The sequence below is a fragment of the Oncorhynchus clarkii genome, chromosome 6 (genome assembly GCF_045791955.1).
Source record: "Oncorhynchus clarkii lewisi isolate Uvic-CL-2024 chromosome 6, UVic_Ocla_1.0, whole genome shotgun sequence".
Lineage (NCBI taxonomy): Eukaryota > Metazoa > Chordata > Actinopteri > Salmoniformes > Salmonidae > Oncorhynchus > Oncorhynchus clarkii.
In genome coordinates this window covers 78,742,879-78,764,698 of record NC_092152.1, presented here as the reverse complement: position 1 = coordinate 78,764,698, position 21,820 = coordinate 78,742,879, and the positions used below count along the sequence as shown (strand labels likewise).

Genomic DNA, 21,820 nt, shown 5'->3' with positions numbered 1-21,820 from the left:
CTGCTGGTGCCTACCACTGCTCAGTCAGACTGCTCTATCAAATCATAGACTTTTTTTATTTTATTTTTATTTCACCTTTATTTAACCAGGTAGGCTAGTTGAGAACAAGTTCTCATTTGCAACTGCGACCTGGCAAAGATAAAGCATAGCAATTCGACACATACAACACAGAGTTACACATGGAATAAACAAAACATACAGTCAATGATACAGTAGAACAAAAGAAAACAAAAAGTCTATGTACAGTGAGTGCAAATAAGGTAAGTTAAGGAAATAAATAGGCCATGGTGGCGAAGTAATTACAATATAGCAATTAAACACTGGAATGGTAGATTGGCAGAAGATGAATGTGCAGGTAGAGATACTGGGGTGCAAAGGAGCAAAATAAATAAATAAATACCCGTATGGGGATGAGGTAGGTAGGCTGTTTACAGATGGGCTATGTACAGGTGCAGTGATCTGTAAGCTGCTCTGACAGCTGGTGCTTAAAGCTAGTGAGGGAGATGTGAGTCTCCAGCTTCAGAGATTTTTGCAATTCTTTCCAGTCATTGGCAGCAGAGAACTGGAAGGAAAGGCGGCCAAAGAAGGAATTGGCTTTGGGGGTGACCAGTGAGATATATCTGCTGGAGCGCGTGCTACAAGTGGGTGCTGCTATGGTGACCAGTGAGCTGAGATAAGGCGGGGCTTTACCTAGCAGAGACTTGTAGATAACCTGTAGCCAGTGGATTTGGCGACGAGTATGATGCGAGGGCCAACCAACGAGAGTGTACAGGTCGCAATGGTGGGTAGTGTATGGGGCTTTGGTGACAAAACGGATGGCACTGTGATAGACTGCATCCAGTTTGTTGAGTAGAGTGTTGGGGGCTATTTTATAGATGACATCACCGAAGTCGAGGAGCGGTAGGATGGTCAGTTTTACGAGGGTATGTTTGGCAGCATGAGTGAAGGATGCTTTGTTGCGATATAGGAAGCCGATTCTAGATTTAATTTTGGATTGGAGATGCTTAATGTGAGTCTGGAAGGAGAGTTTACAGTCTAACCAGACACAAAGGTATTTGTAGTTGTCCACATATTCTAAGTCAGAGTCGTCCAGAGTAGTGATGCTGGACGTGCGGGCAGTGATCGTTTGAATAGCATGCATTTAGTTTTATTTGCGTTTAAGAGCAGTTGGAGGCCACGGAAGGAGAGTTGTATGGCATTGAAGCTCGTCTGGAGGTTAGTTAACACAGTGTCCAAGGAGGGGCCAGAAGTATATAGAATGGTGTCGTCTGCGTAGAGGTGGATCAGAGAATCACCAGCAGCAAGAGCAACATCATTGATGTATACAGAAAATAGAGTCTGTGTCATGTACTGTCATGTTGTGTCTTGTCTCTGTCCTTTCCCTTCACCCTGTCTCCCTCTGCTGGTCGTTGTTAGGTTACCTTTTCTCCCCCGCTTTCCCCCAGCTGTTCCTTGTCTCCTCTAACTACCCATTCACCCCGTTTCCCACCTGTTCCCTTTTTCCCTCTGATTAGTTCCCTATATCTCTCTCTGTTTCTGTTCCTGTCCTTGTCGGATTCTTGTTTGTTGTGTTTCATGCCTGAGCCAGACTATCGTCATGTTTGCTGTAACCTTGTCCTGTCCTGTCGGAATCTGCCGGTCTATCTGAGCCTACCTATGTTTGGTTATTAAAGAAGCTCTGTTTAAGTTAGTTCGCTTTTGGGTCCTCATTCACTCACCATAACAGAAGAATCCGACCAAGAATGGACCCAGCGACTTCGGATCCTCTCCACTCAGCCGTCGGGATCCAGGGAGCGATGCTAGGCAGACACGAGCAGGAAGTGTCTGCTGCTCGACATGCCGTTGAGACCCTGGCCACCCAAGTCTCCAACCTCACAGAACAGGTTCACCATCTCCGCCTCGATCCACCGGCCACTTCCAGGGCTTTCGAATCTCCGGAGCCCAGAATCAATAACCCGCCGTGTTACTCTGGGGAGCCCACTGAATGCCGCTCGTTCCTCACCCAGTGTGATATTGTGTTTTCTCTCCAGCCCAACACTTACTCCAGGAGCACTGCTCGTGTCGCCTACGTCATATCTCTCCTTATTGGACGGGCTCGTGAGTGGGGCACGGCAATCTGGGAGGCAAGGGCTGAGTGTACTAACCAGTATCAAGACTTTAAGGAGGAGATGATACGGGTTTTTGATCGATCTGTTTTTGGGGAGGAGGCTTCCAGGGCCCTGTCTTCCCTATGTCAAGGCAATCGATCCATAACAGACTACTCTATTGAGTTTCGCACTCTTGCTGTCTCCAGTGGCTGGAACGAGCCGGCCTTGCTCGCTCGTCTTCTGGAGGGTTTCCGCGCAGAGGTAAAGGATGAGATTCTCTCCCGGGAGGTTCCTTCCAGCGTGGATTCCTTGATTGAACTCGCTATTCGCATTGAGCGACGGGTTGATCTTCGTCACCGAGCTCGTGGAAAGGAGCTCGCGCTCTCCGTCGCCTCCCTCTCCGCATCACTACCATCTTCCTCTGCCGGCTCGGGTGCTGAGCCCATGCAGCTGGGAGGTATCCGCATCTCGACTAAGGAGAGGGAACGGAGAATCACCAACCGCCTCTGTCTCTATTGTGGTTCCGCTGGTCATTTTGTCACTTCATGTCCAGTAAAAGGCCAGAGCTCGTCAGTAAGCGGAGGGCTACTGGTGAGCGCTACTACTCCTGTCTCTCCTTCAAGATCCTGCACTACCTTGTCGGTCCATCTACGCTGGACCGGTTCGTCAGCTTCCTGCAGTGCCTTAATAGACTCTGGGGCGGAGGGCTGTTTTATGGACGAGACCTGGGCTCGGGAACATGACATTCCTCTCAGACAGTTAAAGGAGCCCACGGCCTTGTTCGCCCTGGATGGTAGTCCTCTCCCCAGGATTCAGCGTGAGACGCTACCTTTAACCCTCACTGTTTCTGGTAATCATAGTGAAACCATTTCTTTTTTAATTTTTCGTTCACCTTTTACACCTGTTGTTTTGGGCCATCCCTGGCTAGTTTGTCATAATCCTTCCATTAATTGGTCTAGTAATTCTATCCTCTCCTGGAACGTCTCTTGTCATGTGAAATGTTTAATGTCTGCTATCCCTCCTGTTTCCTCTGTCTCTTCTTCACAGGAGGAGCCTGGTGATTTGACAGGGGTGCCGGAGGAATATCACGATCTGCGCACGGTGTTCAGTCGGTCCAGGGCCACCTCTCTTCCTCCACACCGGTCGTATGATTGTAGTATTGATCTCCTTCCGGGAACCACCCCCCCCCCCGGGGTAGACTATACTCTCTGTCGGCTCCCGAACGTAAGGCTCTCGAAGATTATTTGTCTGTAGCTCTTGACGCCGGTACCATAGTCCCCTCCTCCTCTCCCGCCGGAGCGGGGTTTTTTTTTGTCAAGAAGAAGGACGGGTCTCTGCGCCCCTGCATAGATTATCGAGGGCTGAATGACATAACAGTGAAGAACCGTTATCCGCTTCCTCTTATGTCTTCAGCCTTCGAGATCCTGCAGGGAGCCAGGTTTTTCACTAAGTTGGACCTTCGTAACGCTTACCATCTCGTGCGCATCAGGGAGGGGGACGAGTGGAAGACGGCGTTTAACACTCCGTTAGGGCACTTTGAATACCGGGTTCTTCCTTTCGGCCTCGCTAACGCTCCAGCTGTCTTTCAGGCATTAGTCAATGATGTCCTGAGAGACATGCTGAACATCTTTGTTTTCGTTTACCTTGACGATATCCTGATTTTTTCACCGTCACTCCAGATTCATGTTCAGCACGTTCGACGTGTCCTCCAGCGCCTTTTAGAGAATTGTCTTTTTGTGAAGGCTGAGAAGTGCACTTTTCATGCCTCCTCCGTCACATTTCTCGGTTCTGTTATTTCCGCTGAAGGCATTAAGATGGATCCCGCTAAGGTCCAAGCTGTCATTGATTGGCCCGTCCCTAAGTCACGCGTCGAGCTGCAGCGCTTTCTCGGCTTCGCGAACTTCTATCGTCGTTTCATCCGTAATTTCGGTCAGGTGGCAGCTCCTCTCACAGCCCTTACTTCTGTCAAGACGTGCTTTAAGTGGTCCGTTTCCGCCCAGGGAGCTTTTGATCTCCTCAAGAATCGTTTTACATCCGCTCCTATCCTTGTTACACCTGACGTCTCTAGACAGTTCGTTGTCGAGGTTGACGCGTCAGAGGTGGGCGTGGGAGCCATCCTTTCTCAGCGCTCCCTCTCTGACGACAAGGTCCACCCATGCGCGTATTTTTCTCATCGCCTGTCGCCGTCGGAACGTAACTATGATGTGGGTAACCGCGAACTGCTCGCCATCCGGTTAGCCCTAGGCGAATGGCGACAGTGGTTGGAGGGGGCGACCGTTCCTTTTGTCGTTTGGACTGACCATAGGAACCTTGAGTACATCCGTTCTGCCAAACGACTTAATGCGCGTCAGGCGCGTTGGGCGCTGTTTTTCGCTCGTTTCGAGTTCGTGATTTCTTATCGTCCGGGCTCTAAGAACACCAAGCCTGATGCTTTGTCTCGTCTCTTCAGTTCTTCAGTAGCCTCCACTGACCCCGAGGGGATTCTCCCTGAGGGGCGTGTTGTCGGGTTGACTGTCTGGGGAATTGAGAGGCAGGTAAAACAAGCGCTCACTCACACTCCGTCGCCGCGCGCTTGTCCTAGGAACCTTCTTTACGTTCCCGTTCCTACTCGTCTGGCCGTTCTTCAGTGGGCTCACTCTGCCAAGTTAGCCGGCCACCCTGGCGTTCGGGGTACGCTTGCTTCCATTCGCCAGCGTTTTTGGTGGCCCACCCGGGAGCATGACACGCGTCGTTTCGTGGCTGCTTGTTCGGTCTGCGCGCAGACTAAGTCCGGTAACTCTCCTCCTGCCGGCCGTCTCAGGCCGCTTCCTATTCCCTCTCGACCGTGGTCTCACATCGCCTTAGATTTTGTCACCGGACTGCCTTCGTCAGCGGGGAAGACTGTTATTCTTACGGTTGTCGATAGGTTCTCTAAGGCGGCTCATTTCATTCCCCTTGCTAAGCTTCCTTCTGCTAAAGAGACGGCACAAATCATCATCGAGAATGTTTTCAGAATTCATGGCCTTCCGTCAGACGTCGTTTCGGACAGAGGTCCGCAATTCACGTCTCAATTTTGGAGGGAGTTTTGCCGTTTGATTGGGGCTTCCGTCAGTCTCTCTTCCGGCTTTCACCCCCAGTCTAACGGTCAAGCAGAACGGGCCAATCAGACTATTGGTCGCATCTTACGCAGTCTTTCTTTTCGTAACCCTGCGTCTTGGTCAGAACAGCTCCCCTGGGCAGAATACGCCCACAACTCGCTTCCTTCGTCTGCGACCGGGCTATCTCCTTTTCAGAGTAGCCTCGGGTACCAGCCTCCGCTGTTCTCATCTCAGTTCGCCGAGTCCAGCGTCCCCTCCGCTCAGGCTTTTGTCCAACGTTGCGAGCGCACCTGGAAGAGGGTCAGGTCTGCACTTTGCCGTTATAGGACGCAGACTGTGAGGGCTGCTAATAAGCGTAGAACTAAGAGTCCTAGATATTGTCGCGGTCAGAGAGTTTGGCTCTCCACTCAGAACCTTCCCCTTAAGACGGCTTCTCGCAAGTTGACCCCGCGGTTCATTGGTCCGTTCCGTATTTCTCGGGTCATTAATCCTGTCGCAGTTCGACTTCTTCTTCCGCGATACCTTCGTCGCGTCCACCCGGTCTTCCATGTCTCCTGCATCAAGCCCGTCCTTCGCGCCCCCGCTCGTCTTCCCCCCCCCCCCCCCCCATCCTTGTCGAGGGCGCACCCATCTACAGGGTCCGTAGAATTTTGGACATGCGTCCTCGGGGCCGTGGTCACCAGTACCTCGTAGATTGGGAGGGGTACGGTCCTGAGGAGAGGAGTTGGGTTCCCTCTCGGGACGTGCTGGACCGTGCGCTGATCGAGGATTTCCTCCGTTGCCGCCAGGTTTCCTCCTCGAGTGCGCCAGGAGGCGCTCGGTGAGTGGGGGGGTACTGTCATGTACTGTCATGTTGTGTCTTGTCTCTGTCCTTTCCCTTCACCCTGTCTCCCTCTGCTGGTCGTTGTTAGGTTACCTTTTCTCCCCCGCTTTCCCCCAGCTGTTCCTTGTCTCCTCTAACTACCCATTCACCCCGTTTCCCACCTGTTCCCTTTTTCCCTCTGATTAGTTCCCTATATCTCTCTCTGTTTCTGTTCCTGTCCTTGTCGGATTCTTGTTTGTTGTGTTTCATGCCTGAGCCAGACTATCGTCATGTTTGCTGTAACCTTGTCCTGTCCTGTCGGAATCTGCCGGTCTATCTGAGCCTACCTATGTTTGGTTATTAAAGAAGCTCTGTTTAAGTTAGTTCGCTTTTGGGTCCTCATTCACTCACCATAACAGTCTGCCTTAATTATAACATAATAACACACAGAAATACGAGCCTTAGGTCATTAATATGGTCGAGTCCGGAAACTATCATCTCGAAAACCAAACGTTTATTCTTTCAGTGAAATACGGAACCGTTCCGTATTTTATATAACGGGTGTCATCCCTAAGTCTACATATTGCTGTTACATTGCACAACCTTCAATGTTATGTCATAATTACGTACAATTCTGGCAAATTAGTTTGCAACAAGCCAGGCGGCCCAAACGGTTGCATATACCCTGACTCTGTGTGCAATGAACGCAAGAGAAGTGACACAATTTCACCTGGTTAATATTGCCTGCTATCCTGGATTTCTTTACGCTAAATATGCAGGTTTAAAAATATATACTTCTGTGTATTGATTTTAAGAAAGGCATTGATGTTTATGGTTAGGTACACGTTGGAGCAACGACAGTTCTTTTTTGCGAATGCGCACCGCATCAATTAATATGCAACGCAGGACACGCTAAATAAACTAGTAATATCATTAACTATGTGTAGTTAACTAGTGATTATGATTGATTGACTAATTGTTTTTTATAAGATAAGTTTAATGCTAGCTAGCAACTTACCTTGGCTTCTTACTGCATTCGCGTAACAGGCAGGCTCCTCGTGGAGTGCAATGTAAGTCAGGTGGTTAGAGCGTTGGACTAGTTAACCGTAAGGCTGCAAGATTGAATCCCAGAGCTGACAAGGTAAAAATATGTTGTTCTGCCCCTGAACAAGCCAGTTAACCCAATGTTCCTAGGCCGTCATTGAAAATAAGAATGTGTTCTTAACTGTCTTGCCTAGTTACATAAAGGTGTAAAAAATAATAATAATAATCAGCCAAGTCGGTGTCCAAACATACCAATTTCCGATTGTTATGAATACTTGAAATCGGCCTTAATTAATCGGCCATTCCGATTAATCGGTCGACCTCTACTTAACATGCTTTTGGGAAACCGGACCCTGGGAAGTCTTTTCCGAATAACACAACTCAAAGAACCCCTTGTGATTTGATCATTTCACATTTGTATTTCAGTTCCTAACTTCAAATGTTTTGAGATGTAAATAAATCATATTTTATTATGGGGATGTTTTTCTTTCAGCCGCTTGGAAGAAGTTCTACTTTTACAATACTTTATACATACTTTCTGCATGTTGATTTGTATGGTGCTGATTTTTAATTGAAGTGTATCTTTACCCAAATCAAGTAATGTCATTTGATGTAATACACATGCTCCACTCAATGTAGACAGAAAGACAAAAGATGGCCTCCTTACGTGACCTCAGTGTACAGGATAGGAAACTGATACTAAGCTGAAATGTGATACTAAGAAAAAACACCTGAGAGCAGAGAGAGAAAAGAGCGAACTGCCTAGAAATAAGTGTTTTTCTGAGGTGAGAAACAGAGCAGCAGAGGAGGAAGAGGTAGCGGGAGTGTAAAAATGAAATTAACTGTTACTAAATAAGAGTTGTCAGTGTTAACTTAACTGCACATGCCTCAAGTGTCATCATTAACCACTATAGTGTCAGTTCTCCTACAGCTTGCAGTGCCCTTGGACTTACTGAGTGTCACAGCTCTCTGCAGTGCCACAGCGGGGCCTATTGAGAAGTCAGGTTTCAGGCGTTTACAATACTCATACAAAGTCAATTTGCATTGAGCCAGACACAGCACAAGAAATGTAGCAAGAGTATGAAGAGAAACATGCTCTAATACTTACTAGACACATTTTAGGTTTAATTAGGCCACGTTCCAATCCTTATGACTAGCTCTCCCTCCGTCTCCTTTCCTAAACAACCACTGATATTATGAACAGACCATACCATACAGGAAATACTATAACCATAGCCTACATAATGGAAACACACTTTGCCCTCTCACTCACCTGTAAGTGATGATGAAGGGAAGGAGGAAAGAGTATTGAGACATAGCCTCGAGTGTAAGTTTGCTGTGTGCGACTCTGATTTCCTTCCGCTGTTGTCCTCCCAGGAAGTGAAAGAGGACCCCACCAGGCCCAACGAGGACCCCACCAGGTCCAACGAGACCATGTCCACATGGAAGGCCGGTTGGGTGAAAAAGGCCTCAGGCAGATTCCTGGCCAGCTATAAGGACCGCTACATCCAGGTGGAGAGGACAGAGCTTGTGGTGTACGAGAATGAGGTACGCTACATTTCTATAAACTATTAAAGGCCCAGTGCAGATGTCCCTGTGTTTAAGATATATTTACACACTATGAGATTGGAATAATACTGTGAAATTATGATAATGACTGTTTGAAAAGACCGCCTGAAATATCAGCCTGTTTAGTTGGGATGGAGTCTTGGCCTGCCTGGTGACATCACCAGGTGGTAAATTAGTTAATAGACCAATAAGAAGGAGAGTTCCAAACCTCACTGCCAATAACAGCAATTTTTCAGTTTTCCCCTCCTCACTCAGAACACTCCCAGACAGTCCTAGCAAAATTATTGAAAGGCAATTAGAAAAATAGTATTAGAATTGGAATAGAATTGACCCCAACTCTGCAGGACACAAGTGAAAATGACACTTTAGAGCAATACTATTAAACAGAAAGCTACATTTGCTGAAATTAATGTTGTGATGTTACTACATTCATTATGATATCCTGTATCAATGCATTTTATTGCATGTCTGTCAGATGATATCCTGTATCAATGCATTTTATGCATGTCTGTCAGATTATAGCCTGTATCAATGCATTTTATGCATGTCTGTCAGATGATATCCTGTATCAATGCATTTTATGCACGTCTGTCAGATGATATCCTGTATCAATGCATTTTATGCATGTCTGTCAGATGATATCCTGTATCAATGCATTTTATTGTATGTCTGTCAGATGATATCCTGTATCAATGCATTTTATGCATGTCTGTCAGATGATATCCTGTATCAATGCATTTTATGCATGTCTGTCAGATGATATCCTGTATCAATGCATTTTATTGCATGTCTGTCAGATGATATCCTGTATCAATGCATTTTATGCATGTCTGTCAGATGATATCCTGTATCAATGCATTTTATTGCATGTCTGTCAGATGATATCCTGTATCAATGCATTTTATTGCATGTCTGTCAGATGATATCCTGTATCAATGCATTTTATTGCATGTCTGTCAGATGATATCCTGTATCAATGCATTTTATGCATGTCTGTCAGATGATATCCTGTATCACTGCATTTTATGCATGTCTGTCAGATGATATCCTGTATCAATGCATTTTATGCATGTCTGTCAGATGATATCCTGTATCACTGCATTTTATTGCATGTCTGTCAGATGATATCCTGTATCAATGCATTTTATGCATGTCTGTCAGATGATATCCTGTATCACTGCATTTTATTGCATGTCTGTCAGATGATATCCTGTATCAATGCATTTTATGCATGTCTGTCAGATGATATCCTGTATCAATGCATTTTATGCATGTCTGTCAGATGATATCCTGTATCAATGCATTTTATGCATGTCTGTCAGATGATATCCTGTATCAATGCATTTTATTGCATGTCTGTCAGATGATATCCTGTATCAATGCATTTTATGCATGTCTGTCAGATGATATCCTGTATCACTGCATTTTATGCATGTCTGTCAGATGATATCCTGTATCAATGCATTTTATGCATGTCTGTCAGATGATATCCTGTATCAATGCATTGTATGCATGTCTGTCAGATGATATCCTGTATCAATGCATTTTATGCATGTCTGCCAGATGATATCCTGTATCAATGCATTTTATGCATGTCTGTCAGATGATATCCTGTATCACTGCATGTTATGCATGTCTGTCAGATGATATCCTGTATCAATGCATTTTATTGCATGTCTGTCAGATGATATCCTGTATCAATGCATTTTATTGCATGTCTGTCAGATGATATCCTGTATCAATGCATTTTATTGCATGTCTGTCAGATGATATCCTGTATCAATGCATTGTATGCATGTCTGTCAGATGATATCCTGTATCAATGCATTTTATTGCATGTCTGTCAGATGATATCCTGTATCAATGCATTGTATGCATGTCTGTCAGATGATATCCTGTATCAATGCATTTTATGCATGTCTGTCAGATGATATCCTGTATCACTGCATTTTATGCATGTCTGTCAGATGATATCCTGTATCAATGCATTGTATGCATGTCTGTCAGATGATATCCTGTATCAATGCATTTTATTGCATGTCTGTCAGATGATATCCTGTATCAATGCATTTTATTGCATGTCTGTCAGATGATATCCTGTATCAATGCATTTTATGCATGTCTGTCGGATGATATCCTGTATCAATGCATTTTATTGCATGTCTGTCAGATGATATCCTGTATCAATGCATTGTATGCATGTCTGTCAGATGATATCCTGTATCAATGCATTGTATGCATGTCTGTCAGGTGATGTACTGTTCTCTTTCACTTTTAATAACTATTTCCATAAACACTCAGTAGTCCTTCAATTTCCACCTGGCAGATTTATAAACATTAAACACACACACGTTCTTCTGGAATAGAACGTCAGTTAATTAAAGGTGCAATTGGCCCTTTAGAGTAAACAACGTTCTGCATGTTTGGTGCAGGACCTTGCGACCTACTTGGAGAAAGTGGACCTGGAAAACTACGATAAGTGTCACGAGTTGAGGAGCGCCTTCACGAAGAAGAATAGACTGGTGTTGATACGAGCGGCCAAATCAGGGAATAAGGTGAGCACTATTTCACAACCTTGTAAGCGAGCAGAGAGACATGTCTCTGAATCTCTGAATCAAAAGGTCTGTCTGTTTGCTTGACAAACCTGGGTTTCAAATATTATTTGTTTTCTTTCAAAAACATTAAGAGTTTGATTGAAAACCAAGGCTGGTTTTTGATCAAACTCTTAACGTTTTTGAAAGAAAACAAATAATATTTGAAACCCAGGATTGCCAGATGAGCGGGGATTGCACTTTTGGGAATGTTCCATTGTTTCCATTGTACCAGGAAAGCTCAATCAAGCACAGCTAAAACCCAGGTCTACTCCCAGAGGTTCATTTATGTCAGGAGCATTACTGTAAATGAAACAGCCATATGTAATGTTGGCCTGTGATGAGAAAACCATAGAATGAGAAATTGATCAAACGGACAAAGCTCCTCATACATGTGCAATGCATCAATTATTCAAACATTCCAAATGTCAATTTGAATGGCAATGTCTGTTCTACTGACTCACATTCTATGGTTGAAACTCAGAAGACAGATGCTGTCACATAGTGATGTCATCATCAGCAAGGCTTGTCTTGAGCTATTTCTTAACGGACACAAAGGAGAGCGATCTGGGAAATGAGTTGAGTTGAACTGTCAGTCATCCAGACAAAGTGTTTCTCAAACTCCAGTCTGTAGACCGGCGCTGGCCCATGGAAGAATGCTGACCGGTCAGTCAGATAGTCAGCTCACAGAGATTTAGTCAATTCTCAAGTGATTGTTTTAATTCAAGAGGTCAAGTTGACCTCTGAAAAGTGGGAGTGGAGGTCAAATAGAAAAAAATCAGTAGGTGTTCCAGGTCAGAGTTGGTCCAAAGCTTGCTGCTCCATGGTATGAAAGAAACTGACAAACTGGTCTGGACTAAAGTATCATATAACTAAGACCCTTCATTCAATATCTTAGTTAGTCTCCAGCTTGTCTTCAGTGTGTATACAGCTTTGTGCTCATTCACTCAACTAAACTTTAGACACTAAACTGTAGATTCTGAAATGTTAAAGTTTAAAACCTCTGAACAATTTTCTCGCTTGGAAAGGTGACAAGCTCTTACCCTTGAAGTCAGCAGGTTTGGTCTTTCTCTCCCTGAGACTGCAGTGTGGCACCACTGCTCAGTGATTATCAAAGCGGCCAGAGAGTGTAATTATGGGCTTTCAAGGCCTTGAGGCTTCACAGAGGTGGATGCAGTATGCTAACAGGCCGGCCATAGAAGAGGTTGTCTTTGAAGAGTCTGTCTGTCTGTCTGTCTGTCTGTCTGTCTGTCTGTCTGTCTGTCTGCCTGCCTGCCTGCCTGCCTGCCTGCCTGCCTGCCTGCCTGCCTGCCTGCCTGCCAGTCCCTCATATGGGTTAAAGCCCCAGTCCTTCCTATGGGTTAAAGCCCTAGTCCCTCCTATGGGTTAAAGCCCCAGTCCCTCCTATGGGTTAAAGCCCCAGTCCCTCCTATGGGTTAAAGCCCCAGTCCCTCCTATGGGTTAAAGCCCCAGTCCCTCCTATAGGTTAAAGCCCCAGTCCCTCCTATGGGTTAAATCCCCAGTCCCTCCTATGGGTTAAATCCCCAGTCCCTCCTATGGGTTAAAGCCCCAGTCCTTTCTATGGGTTAAAGCCCCAGTCCCTCCTATGGGGTTAAAGCCCCAGTCCCTCCTATGGGTTAAATCCCGAGTCCCTCCTATGGGTTAAAGCCCAGCCCCTCCTATGGGTTAAAGCCCCAGTCCTTCCTATGTTAAAGCCCCAGTCCCAGCTATCGGGGTAAAGCTCCTGTCCCTCCTATAGGTTAAAGCCCCAGTCCCTCCTATGGGTTAAAGCCCCAGTCCCTCCAATGGGTTAAAGCCCCAGTCCTTCCTATACTTTAAAGCCCCAGTCCCTCCTATGGGTTAAAGCCCCAGTCCCAGCTATCGGGGTGAAGCTCCTGTCCCTCCTATGGGTTAAAGCCCCAGTCCCTCCTATAGGTTAAAGCCCCAGTCCCTCCTATAGGTTAAAGCCCCAGTCCCTCCTATGTGTTACTGACTGTGTGATTATGAGATACACACACACGCATTAACACACATGCACACACGCACACAGTTCTGGGTCACTCTTCATCATAACCCCTGAATTTGAGAAGTTGGAGATTTCAGATGGTAAGGGAATGGATGGACTGATACAGGAGGGAATGGATGGACTGATACAGGAGGGCATGGATGGACTGATACAGGAGGGAATGGATGGACTGATACAGGAGGGAATGGATGGACTGATACAGGAGGGAATGGATGTACTGATACAGGAGGGAATGGATGGACTGATACAGGAGGGAATGGATGGACGGATACAGGAGGGAATGGATGTACTGATACAGGAGGGAATGGATGGACTGATACAGGAGGGAATGGATGGACTGATACAGGAGGGCATGGATGGACTGATACAGGAGGGAATGGATGGACTGATACAGGAGGGAATGGATGGACTGATACAGGAGGGAATGGATGGACTGATACAGGAGGGAATGGATGTACTGATACAGGAGAGAATGGATGGACTGATGCAGGAGAGAATGGATGTACTGATACAGGAGGGAATGGATGGACTGATACAGGAGGGAATGGATGTACTGATACAGGAGGGAATGGATGGACTGATACAGGAGGGAATGGATGGACTGATACAGGAGGGAATGGATGGACTGATACAGGAGGGAATGGATGGACTGATACAGGAGGGAATGGATGGACTGATACAAGAGGGAATGGATGGACTGATACAGGAGGGAATGGATGGACTGATACAGGAGGGAATGGATGGACTGATACAAGAGGGAATGGATGGACTGATACAGGAGGGAATGGATGGACTGATGCAGGAGGGAATGGATGGACTGATACAGGAGGGAATGGATGGACTGATACAAGAGGGAATGGATGGACGGATACAGGAGGGCCTATTTCATATTGAAAGCATTTAGGACTGTATGAATGTGTGCAGGTGGAGCTGAGGTCCCCTTGGCCCAGATCAAGGACAGTGGAAAAAGTCTCAAGAAATGTGGAAGATTCCAAAGTGGTGAAATAGAATGTATTACTAACAAATGAGGAGACTGGGGAGTTGGCCAACGCCACAACTTGAGCAGATGTCAGAGGAAGGGGGGTCTGTGTGTGTGTGTGTGTGTGTGTGTGTGTGTGTGTGTGTGTCTGTCACTTTTTCCCCTGTCCTAAATACAGTGACCAGGCAGGAGAGGAGTGTGAGTCAGACTGCTTAGCCCACAGCTTTATTTTAATGCAGCAGCCCTCAACAGCTTGGAAAGACTTTTGGAGTTGAACTATATGCTGGCCTGTACACTTCCATTAAACACTGAACACGTCAGGTTCTCTGTGGTTCTGACTCTGGAACTGGGCTTTAAACTGGGTTTTGACACACTTCCTAGAGTCAGGAGGCTATGTTGGTCTGTATTTAGTATGAATATATCTGACATGCACTCTAAAATGTCAGCAGGGTGCAAACAAACATAATAAACTTGATAAAATAGAGAAAGTCCCACACTCCACCAGACAATAGAGAACGTCTACATGTAATTCTGCTGGGGTTGGTTTTGGAGGCTAGATAGACGTTGTTAAGCATCACTACACGGGTCTTACATATACTGGGCCCTAGCAAGACACCGGATGCCACACCTCCTTCATGAACACCAAGCACACCACTTGAACAATAGGCTGTATAAATAAAGTTTTTACAAAAACAAACAAAGAGGAACAAATGTAAACATCTGTGAACTTGTATTATGTCGCTGGAAGATTTAGTCAGTGGGGAACCCTGAAGATAATGAAAATAAGGAGACGCGTTAATAATGCTTGCTGTGGTTCGACGCATTTGTTGTTACGGTGCGAAATATTTGTCCCACTGCCACCACCCCCCCCCCCCCCCCCCCACACACACACACACACACACACACACACACACCCACACTGTCCCGGGAGACACTTTAGTATTTGTGTATTTCTTAAATCAACATATTCCAGGATGCAACCTACTTATTGTTTTTGTGCACTCTAGTTTCCTGTTTGGTTTTGGTTTCTTTAGGGAGGAGGTTTTTATCAGGGAGAATTGTGTGAAGTAAGCAGTTGGTTGTGCTGGCCCTAGCACTCTCAAGACAAACCAAAGGGCTTTCCACGCATTTGGTTTGCCAACTTTTATTTCGGTCTCTGTCTGGTCGCCGGGTCACCTGAAACAGCAGAGAGCTCAATGCTGAGCGGATGGAACCAGACCTGGGTTCAAATTCTATTTGAAATACTTTCAAATACTTTATATGTGCTTGGTTCCATTGCCTGTTGCCATGGAACCAATAGTGAAGAGCAAACCCTTCCCACCTGGCACTCTGCACCAGGCCGACTCAAACGGCTCAAATTATTTTAAATATTTCAAATAGTAGTTGAACCCAGGTCTGGATGGAACAACAGTCAGCTTTTGGCCCGTAGAAAGTAGAAACCTATTTAACATTCACAACAGACACCCCTGTAATACAGACTCCAAAGTCCACAAACACTAACAAAGAAACGTCTATGTAAAACATTTGTCATAATTTCTGCTCAAAGCTGTGGATATTTGCATGTTCTGTGATGCATTGCATTTACATAGCTATTTTATGGCGCTTTAAAAGCTATTTGTAGTTTAGCTTCTAAAGATACAGTATTGTAGTTTTGAGTTGGCGCTGTTGTCGTTCAGTGTGAATGGACAGAGAGGGTTTGACCAGGATGTTAAGAGCTACTTGGATGCCCCTGCACTCCCTCCCTGGTAACCCTGTTTAGCTCTCTGGCTTGGCCTCAGTAGAAGGTATGTCAAAAGGAACAAAGATGGTCTTCAGACTAGTTCAGCCAGTGCATGTCCCAGAACTGCCACCGAGACAGAGCTTTTAGTTTCTCGCTCTAATCTGTTGTACTCAGTGCTCTGAATAGAATAGAATGTATGTCCTTTCTGTCCTATTCTTACATATTTGATTATTTTCTATTCTATTCTCCACCCTGGCCCTAGTTTCTTAACTCCGCAGTTTTGTACAGTGGTTTCTTAGATTCGGCCCTTTCTGGTACGTAATCTCAATTCTATTCTCCACCCTGGCCCTAGTTTCTTAACTCCGCAGTTTTGTACAGTGGTTTCTTAGATTCAGCCCTTTCTGGTACGTCATCTCAATTCTATTCTCCACCCTGGCCCTAGTTTCTTAACTCCACAGTTTTGTACAGTGGTTTATTAGATTCAGCCCTTTCTGGTACGTAATCTCAATTCTATTCTCCATACTGGCCCTAGTTTCTTAACTCCACTGTGGGACTGTTTTGTACAGTGGTTTTGTAGATTCAGACCTTTCTGATCCTTAATCTAAATTCTATTCTCCATCCTGGCCCTAGTTTTGAACAGTGGTTTTGTCGATCTGTTTTTTTCCTCTTTCCTGGTTTTGACATTTATTTGACAGCAAGAATTCTCTGTTGAAAATGTTTGATAGGAATTGTGTAGTATTGGATTATGTAGTTATATCCAGCGCTATTCTAAGGTTGGCACTCAGCAATGTATTCATAATTCACTGTTTCTAATTATTACGTCAGTGGTGGAATCCAAGTTGTTTAGGCGGAGAACTAAATGGCACAATTAACATACATTCTTTGGCGTTTGCTGTTTGATTACAGCACCTTGGTTAGTGACAGTGTTTTCTTTTCATTCTAGGTTTAATAGTAATTAAGGAATGATTGACAGCTCTCCAGGTTCTGTGCCTTTGTTCTAATGTTCTAAGCTCTGTGTTCTCCTGGTTCCCAGGTCCATGATGTCAAGTTCCAGGCTCAGAACCTGGAGGAGAAGGAGGCTTGGATTAAGGCCTTTAGTGACGGCATCAACAGAGCAAAGAATAAGATATTTGACGAGGTGAAGTGTTTTCCTTAATGCTGAAAAGCATGTTTCGTAACCAGTGTGGTATAAGCATAGCCTGGTCCCAGATCGGTTTGTGTTGTCTTGCCAACTCATTCCAAACATGATCTAGGACCAGGTTAGTATAAGCACTATCTTTATTACAATTCCAGGAACAAGACATGTTTGGAACCTCTAGAAACCAGTGGTGTTCGACACTCGTGTTCCAGTGCTCCAATATCAAACCATTCCTTTTTGTTTTGTCCCAGGTGAAGGTAGATGAGACCAGTCAGTTGGAGCACGCAACACGCACAAGGCCGAAAGGAAACCGTAACAGAAGACCACCGACCAGGATACACATGAAAGAGGTGTGTGTGTGTGTGTGTGTGTGTGTGTGTGTGTGTGTGTGTGTGTGTGTGTGTGTGTGTGTGTGTGTGTGTGTGTGTGTGTGTGTGTGTGTGTGTGTGTGTGTGTTATCTGCAACATAGTGCTTAGTGCTAGTGTGTGATGCTGCTAAATGCATCATGTTGTACTATGTGTTTATAGAATTCATTGGAATAAGATGTCTGTTAAACCCCTCCCCTCATCTTCCAGGTTGCCAACGTCTCATCAGACGGCATTCTCCGGCATGACCTGGACGTGGTGGATGCCAGCATCCCCAACGGGACACACCAGATCACCACAGACACCACTGAGACTCCCAAAAGGTCTGTGAAGCCCCCCATGCCCCCCACGTCCAAACCCAGCGAGGCCCCAGAGGAGTGTCAGACCACCCAGAGCCCTGACGAAGGTCTGCCATCTGAAACGGAGCCCAGTCCCCAGAAGGTCCTGAAGCCCCCCATGCCACCCTCCAAAGAGGCCGAGACGGCTGCTGCTTCTGCAGGGGACCAACTCCCTGATGAGACTAGCACTGACAGAAGCCCAGAGAAAAAGGTTGCATTTTTAAAACATTATAGTACATATTCTGTTTCACATGCACATGCATATCAGTGGAGGCTGCTGAGGGGAGGACGGCTCATAATAATGGCTGATACTATTCCACTCATTCCACTCCAGAGCCCGTCCTCCCCAATTAAGGTGCCACCAACCTCCTGCATGTACAAACGCATCCACACACACGTCTGTGGTGAACACACGCACACGCACACACAAACATTGTTATTCATTTGTCCAGGTCCTGAAGCCTCCTATGCCGCCCTCCAAAGAGGCCAAGCCCACAGTGTCTGCCGAGGACCAACCACCTGGGGAGACCAGCCCTGAGAAAAAGGTGCTTATCATTTGTTGTTTTACCCTCTTCTTTCCATGTATTTTACAATGTGTTGTAACAACCATATGAAAGATGTTAAGTAAATAACATTTGATTTGATTCCAAGGTCCTGAAGACGCCCATGCCACCCTCCAAAGAGGCCAAGCCCACTGCTCCAGCCGGAGACCAACCCCCCAGGAACACCAGCCCTGAGGGCAGCCCAGAGCAGGGCTTCGAGTCAGCACCACCGCCCACCCCTCCCGGCAAACCAATCGGGGGTTCCACAGACAACCTGGCCGAGGCCTCCCAATCCAGCCAGGAACACAGGCCGCCCACCCCACCATCCAAAGACAAGAAGCCCACTCAGACAGCCGTGCAGGAGAGTACAGAGGAGGCTAGTGGGATGAGGAAGAAAGGTGAAGAGGATGAAGTAGAGGAGAAGGAGGAAGAGGGTTCTGAAACGATTGCAGCTGACGTTCAACAAAGCAGTATCCTTGAGGGGGCTGAGGATGAGGAGGAGTCTCCTTCCTCTCAGCTTACAACACCCATGACCCCACTAGAGGTCAAAGTTGAAACCTCTGTGACTGACCACCCAGAGGTCACCACCACCACCACCATAGAAGAAGAGACGCAGAAAGTTGCCAAGCCCATGGCTCAAGAACAAGAGTCTGCCCCTAGTGGTGGAGTGGATATATCCCCCAATGAAGAACCTCAGACAATGAAGTCTTCCCAACTCACAGTAACGCCGTCAGTTCAGACACCGGAGCCAATCAAAAAGAGCCCTGGCCCTCCCGGACCTCCCACAAAGAAGAAGCCTGTCGTCCTCCCTCCTCCCAAAGCAGTGGTGGTGGCTCAAGACGTCCACCTAAGCGAGCCTAAGAACCAAGTGACAGACAATACCAAGAACATCATCATCACCACCACACCAGGAGAGAAACTCAACTCTATCACTTCACCAACACCAGCCGTGGTGACCACAACCAGTCCGACTGAAGAAACAGAGGACCTGAAAGTTCCTGTGGTCGTTGAGACTATGTCTGAGTTCCCAGTCGTAGTTCTCTCTCGGAGTGACCCTGAGCCAGACAGCTCCTGCTCCAGCCCCGTGTCCTGCCACCTCTCTCCGGAAAAGAAGAGTGAGCGTGAAGAGGAAAAGTCAGTCGACAGCGGCCAACACTCGGACATCGATGTCGATGAAGAATGGTCAGAGAGCAGGGACACTTTGGCAGCCTCCACCGCTGCCCTGATGGGCAGCCAAGCTGGCCTGGACGCGCTGATGGATGAGAGTCAAGACGGAGACACGGAGACCCCCGGCAGCTTGGGACTCAACACTGTGGAGGACTGCCCTTCTACGACCCAGACCCCCCAGGACAATCACTCTGGCCTACACTCCACCTTCCTCCAGGTGAGGGTCAGTCAGGCCTCCCATTGTCCCCCCATCCCCTTCAAACCCTTAGCCAAGCTCATGTCCACCTCTTTGGGGGATCTCCTCTCTGAGGCCTCATTGGGTGAAAACATGAAACAGCCAATCACAGACGTGGCCGTGACAAAGGCCACCGTGGGTCCTCAAAACTTAACAGATCTTGAAAATGAAGTGGCCCTGAAGCTGGAAAATACAGAGGAGCTCCTGGGGAGCGTCGTCCCCAAAGGGAGCACCGAGGTTGGGCAGAACTCGGCCCTAGCGGGGGGCAATAGCCTGGAGGACAGGTCGCCGGAGGAGCTGCTAGCCAGAGCCATGGAGAAGCTGAGGAAAGCAGACCAGTTCCTCAGGCAGGCCAAGCGTATAAAAGACTCAAAACATTCTGAGAATACTGCCAAGAGAAACAGCTGGTGATTGTTAAATATGAAGGAGAAGTAGGGAAAATGTATTGATTAAGGGTGATGGAAAGTAGTAGCTTGGAAGGACGACAGGTGTTTTCTTATTCTGGCTGACTATGCAGCATATTTATGCAAGTGTTCTGCTGAGATTTAGCTAAGCGCAATTTTTTCAACTTTCACTTTTCTCCTGCAAATGGAGGTTGATTGTACTTTTTGTACTTAAAAATGTATTTTTACATTCCACATTGATCATCATCACTTTCCCAAGGATATTTACTTGAATACTTACAACCCCCGATCAAACTTTTTAATGATACGTTTAAGGATGCTTCAAAATGACCTAAGTCTTAGGGGATGTCGGAAGAGCCTGCAACTTTTTGTAATCCACGTTTTGAATGGATACAGATTGGTTTCCTCTGTAATCCTTGCCAATCAAACCATGATGATATTTGTAGTAATCGTGTTTATGTAGTTGTAGTAATCATGTATGAGGTGGGTTGTGTTTATGGAGTTGTAGTAATCATGTATGAGGTGGGTTGTGTTTATGGAGTTGTAGTAATCATGTATGAGGTGGGTTGTGTTTATGGAGTTGTAGTAATCATGTTTATGTAGTTGTAGTAATCATGTATGAGGTGGGTTGTGTTTATGGAGTTCATGAAAATATAATTTTCTTGAGAAGTTAATTGTCTTGAATAACTACTTCCAAGTGTTAAAATAATATTCAGGGCTTTTATGAAATGTCTGAGACAAGCTCTGCCAGTCCAAATCTCAATGGCAGGATGTACATCAAATTTGACAACACACCTATTTTACAAGCCTCCCTTCTGACCGCTAAGGGCCCCATTTATTCAACATTTGCACTTTACATCGGGTATCAATATTGCACAGTAAGTTTACCATAGGGAATTGGACATAAAAGGTTAAATGAAAAGGTAAGAATAAAGGTTCAGAAAGTGAATCATTTATCAAGTATAAATGAAGACAGTTGGCTGTTGTAGCTTTGGTGTTTCATCTAATAAAAACAGGTGAAACTTTTGACCAGTTCCAAATGCACAGCAAATGTGACCTTAACTCTGTTCTGGAAAATACCTATCAGGCTAGGTTTATATACCATTTCACAAAAGGTTTCAGACTGCACATTGCAAAATAGGAACTACACTCTTAGAAAGAAATCTAGAACCTAAAAGGGTTATTCGGCTGTCCCAATAAGAGAACCCTTTGAAGAACCATTTTAGGTTCCAGAAAGAACCCTTTTGATTCCAGGTAGAACCATATGGGGTTCCATGTAGAACCCTTTCCCAGAAGAACCCAAAGAGTTCTACCTGGAACAAAAAAAGAGTTATCCTATGGGACAGCCAAAGAACCCTTTTGGAACCCTTTTTTCTAAGAGTGTAGGCGGTATGATTACTGAGCTACTGTAAAAGTGAGTACAGAACCTATGATGCCTACTCTCACCTAGCCCCAGTAATGTTGTGTTGTATCTACTCTCACCTAGCCCCAGTAATGTTGTGTTGTATCTACGCTCACCTAGCCCCAGTAATGTTATGTTGTATCTACCCTCACCTAGCCCCAGTAATGTTATGTTGTATCTACTCTCACCTAGCCCCAGTAATGTTGTGTTGTATCTACTCTCACCTAGCCCCAGTAATGTTGTGTTGTATCTACGCTCACCTAGCCCCAGTAATGTTGTGTTGTATCTACTCTCACCTAGCCCCAGTAATGTTGTGTTGTATCTACTCTCACC

At 46.0% G+C, this 21,820-nt stretch overlaps 1 protein-coding gene across 1 annotated transcript in view; it reads left to right on the top strand.

Annotated features, from left to right (window-relative positions):
- LOC139411652 (pleckstrin homology domain containing, family O member 2) overlaps positions 1-21,129 on the top strand; it is a 30,405-nt gene extending 9,276 nt beyond the window's left edge. The window contains exons 2-8 of the mRNA XM_071158260.1: positions 8,388-8,558; positions 11,012-11,134; positions 16,929-17,033; positions 17,285-17,383; positions 17,610-17,948; positions 18,190-18,282; positions 18,389-21,129. Of these exons, the coding sequence (XP_071014361.1) occupies positions 8,388-8,558; positions 11,012-11,134; positions 16,929-17,033; positions 17,285-17,383; positions 17,610-17,948; positions 18,190-18,282; positions 18,389-20,092 (2,634 nt within the window). The 3' untranslated portion in view covers positions 20,093-21,129. The remainder of the gene's footprint in view (positions 1-8,387; positions 8,559-11,011; positions 11,135-16,928; positions 17,034-17,284; positions 17,384-17,609; positions 17,949-18,189; positions 18,283-18,388) is intronic.
- The last annotated feature ends 691 nt before the right edge of the window (positions 21,130-21,820 follow it).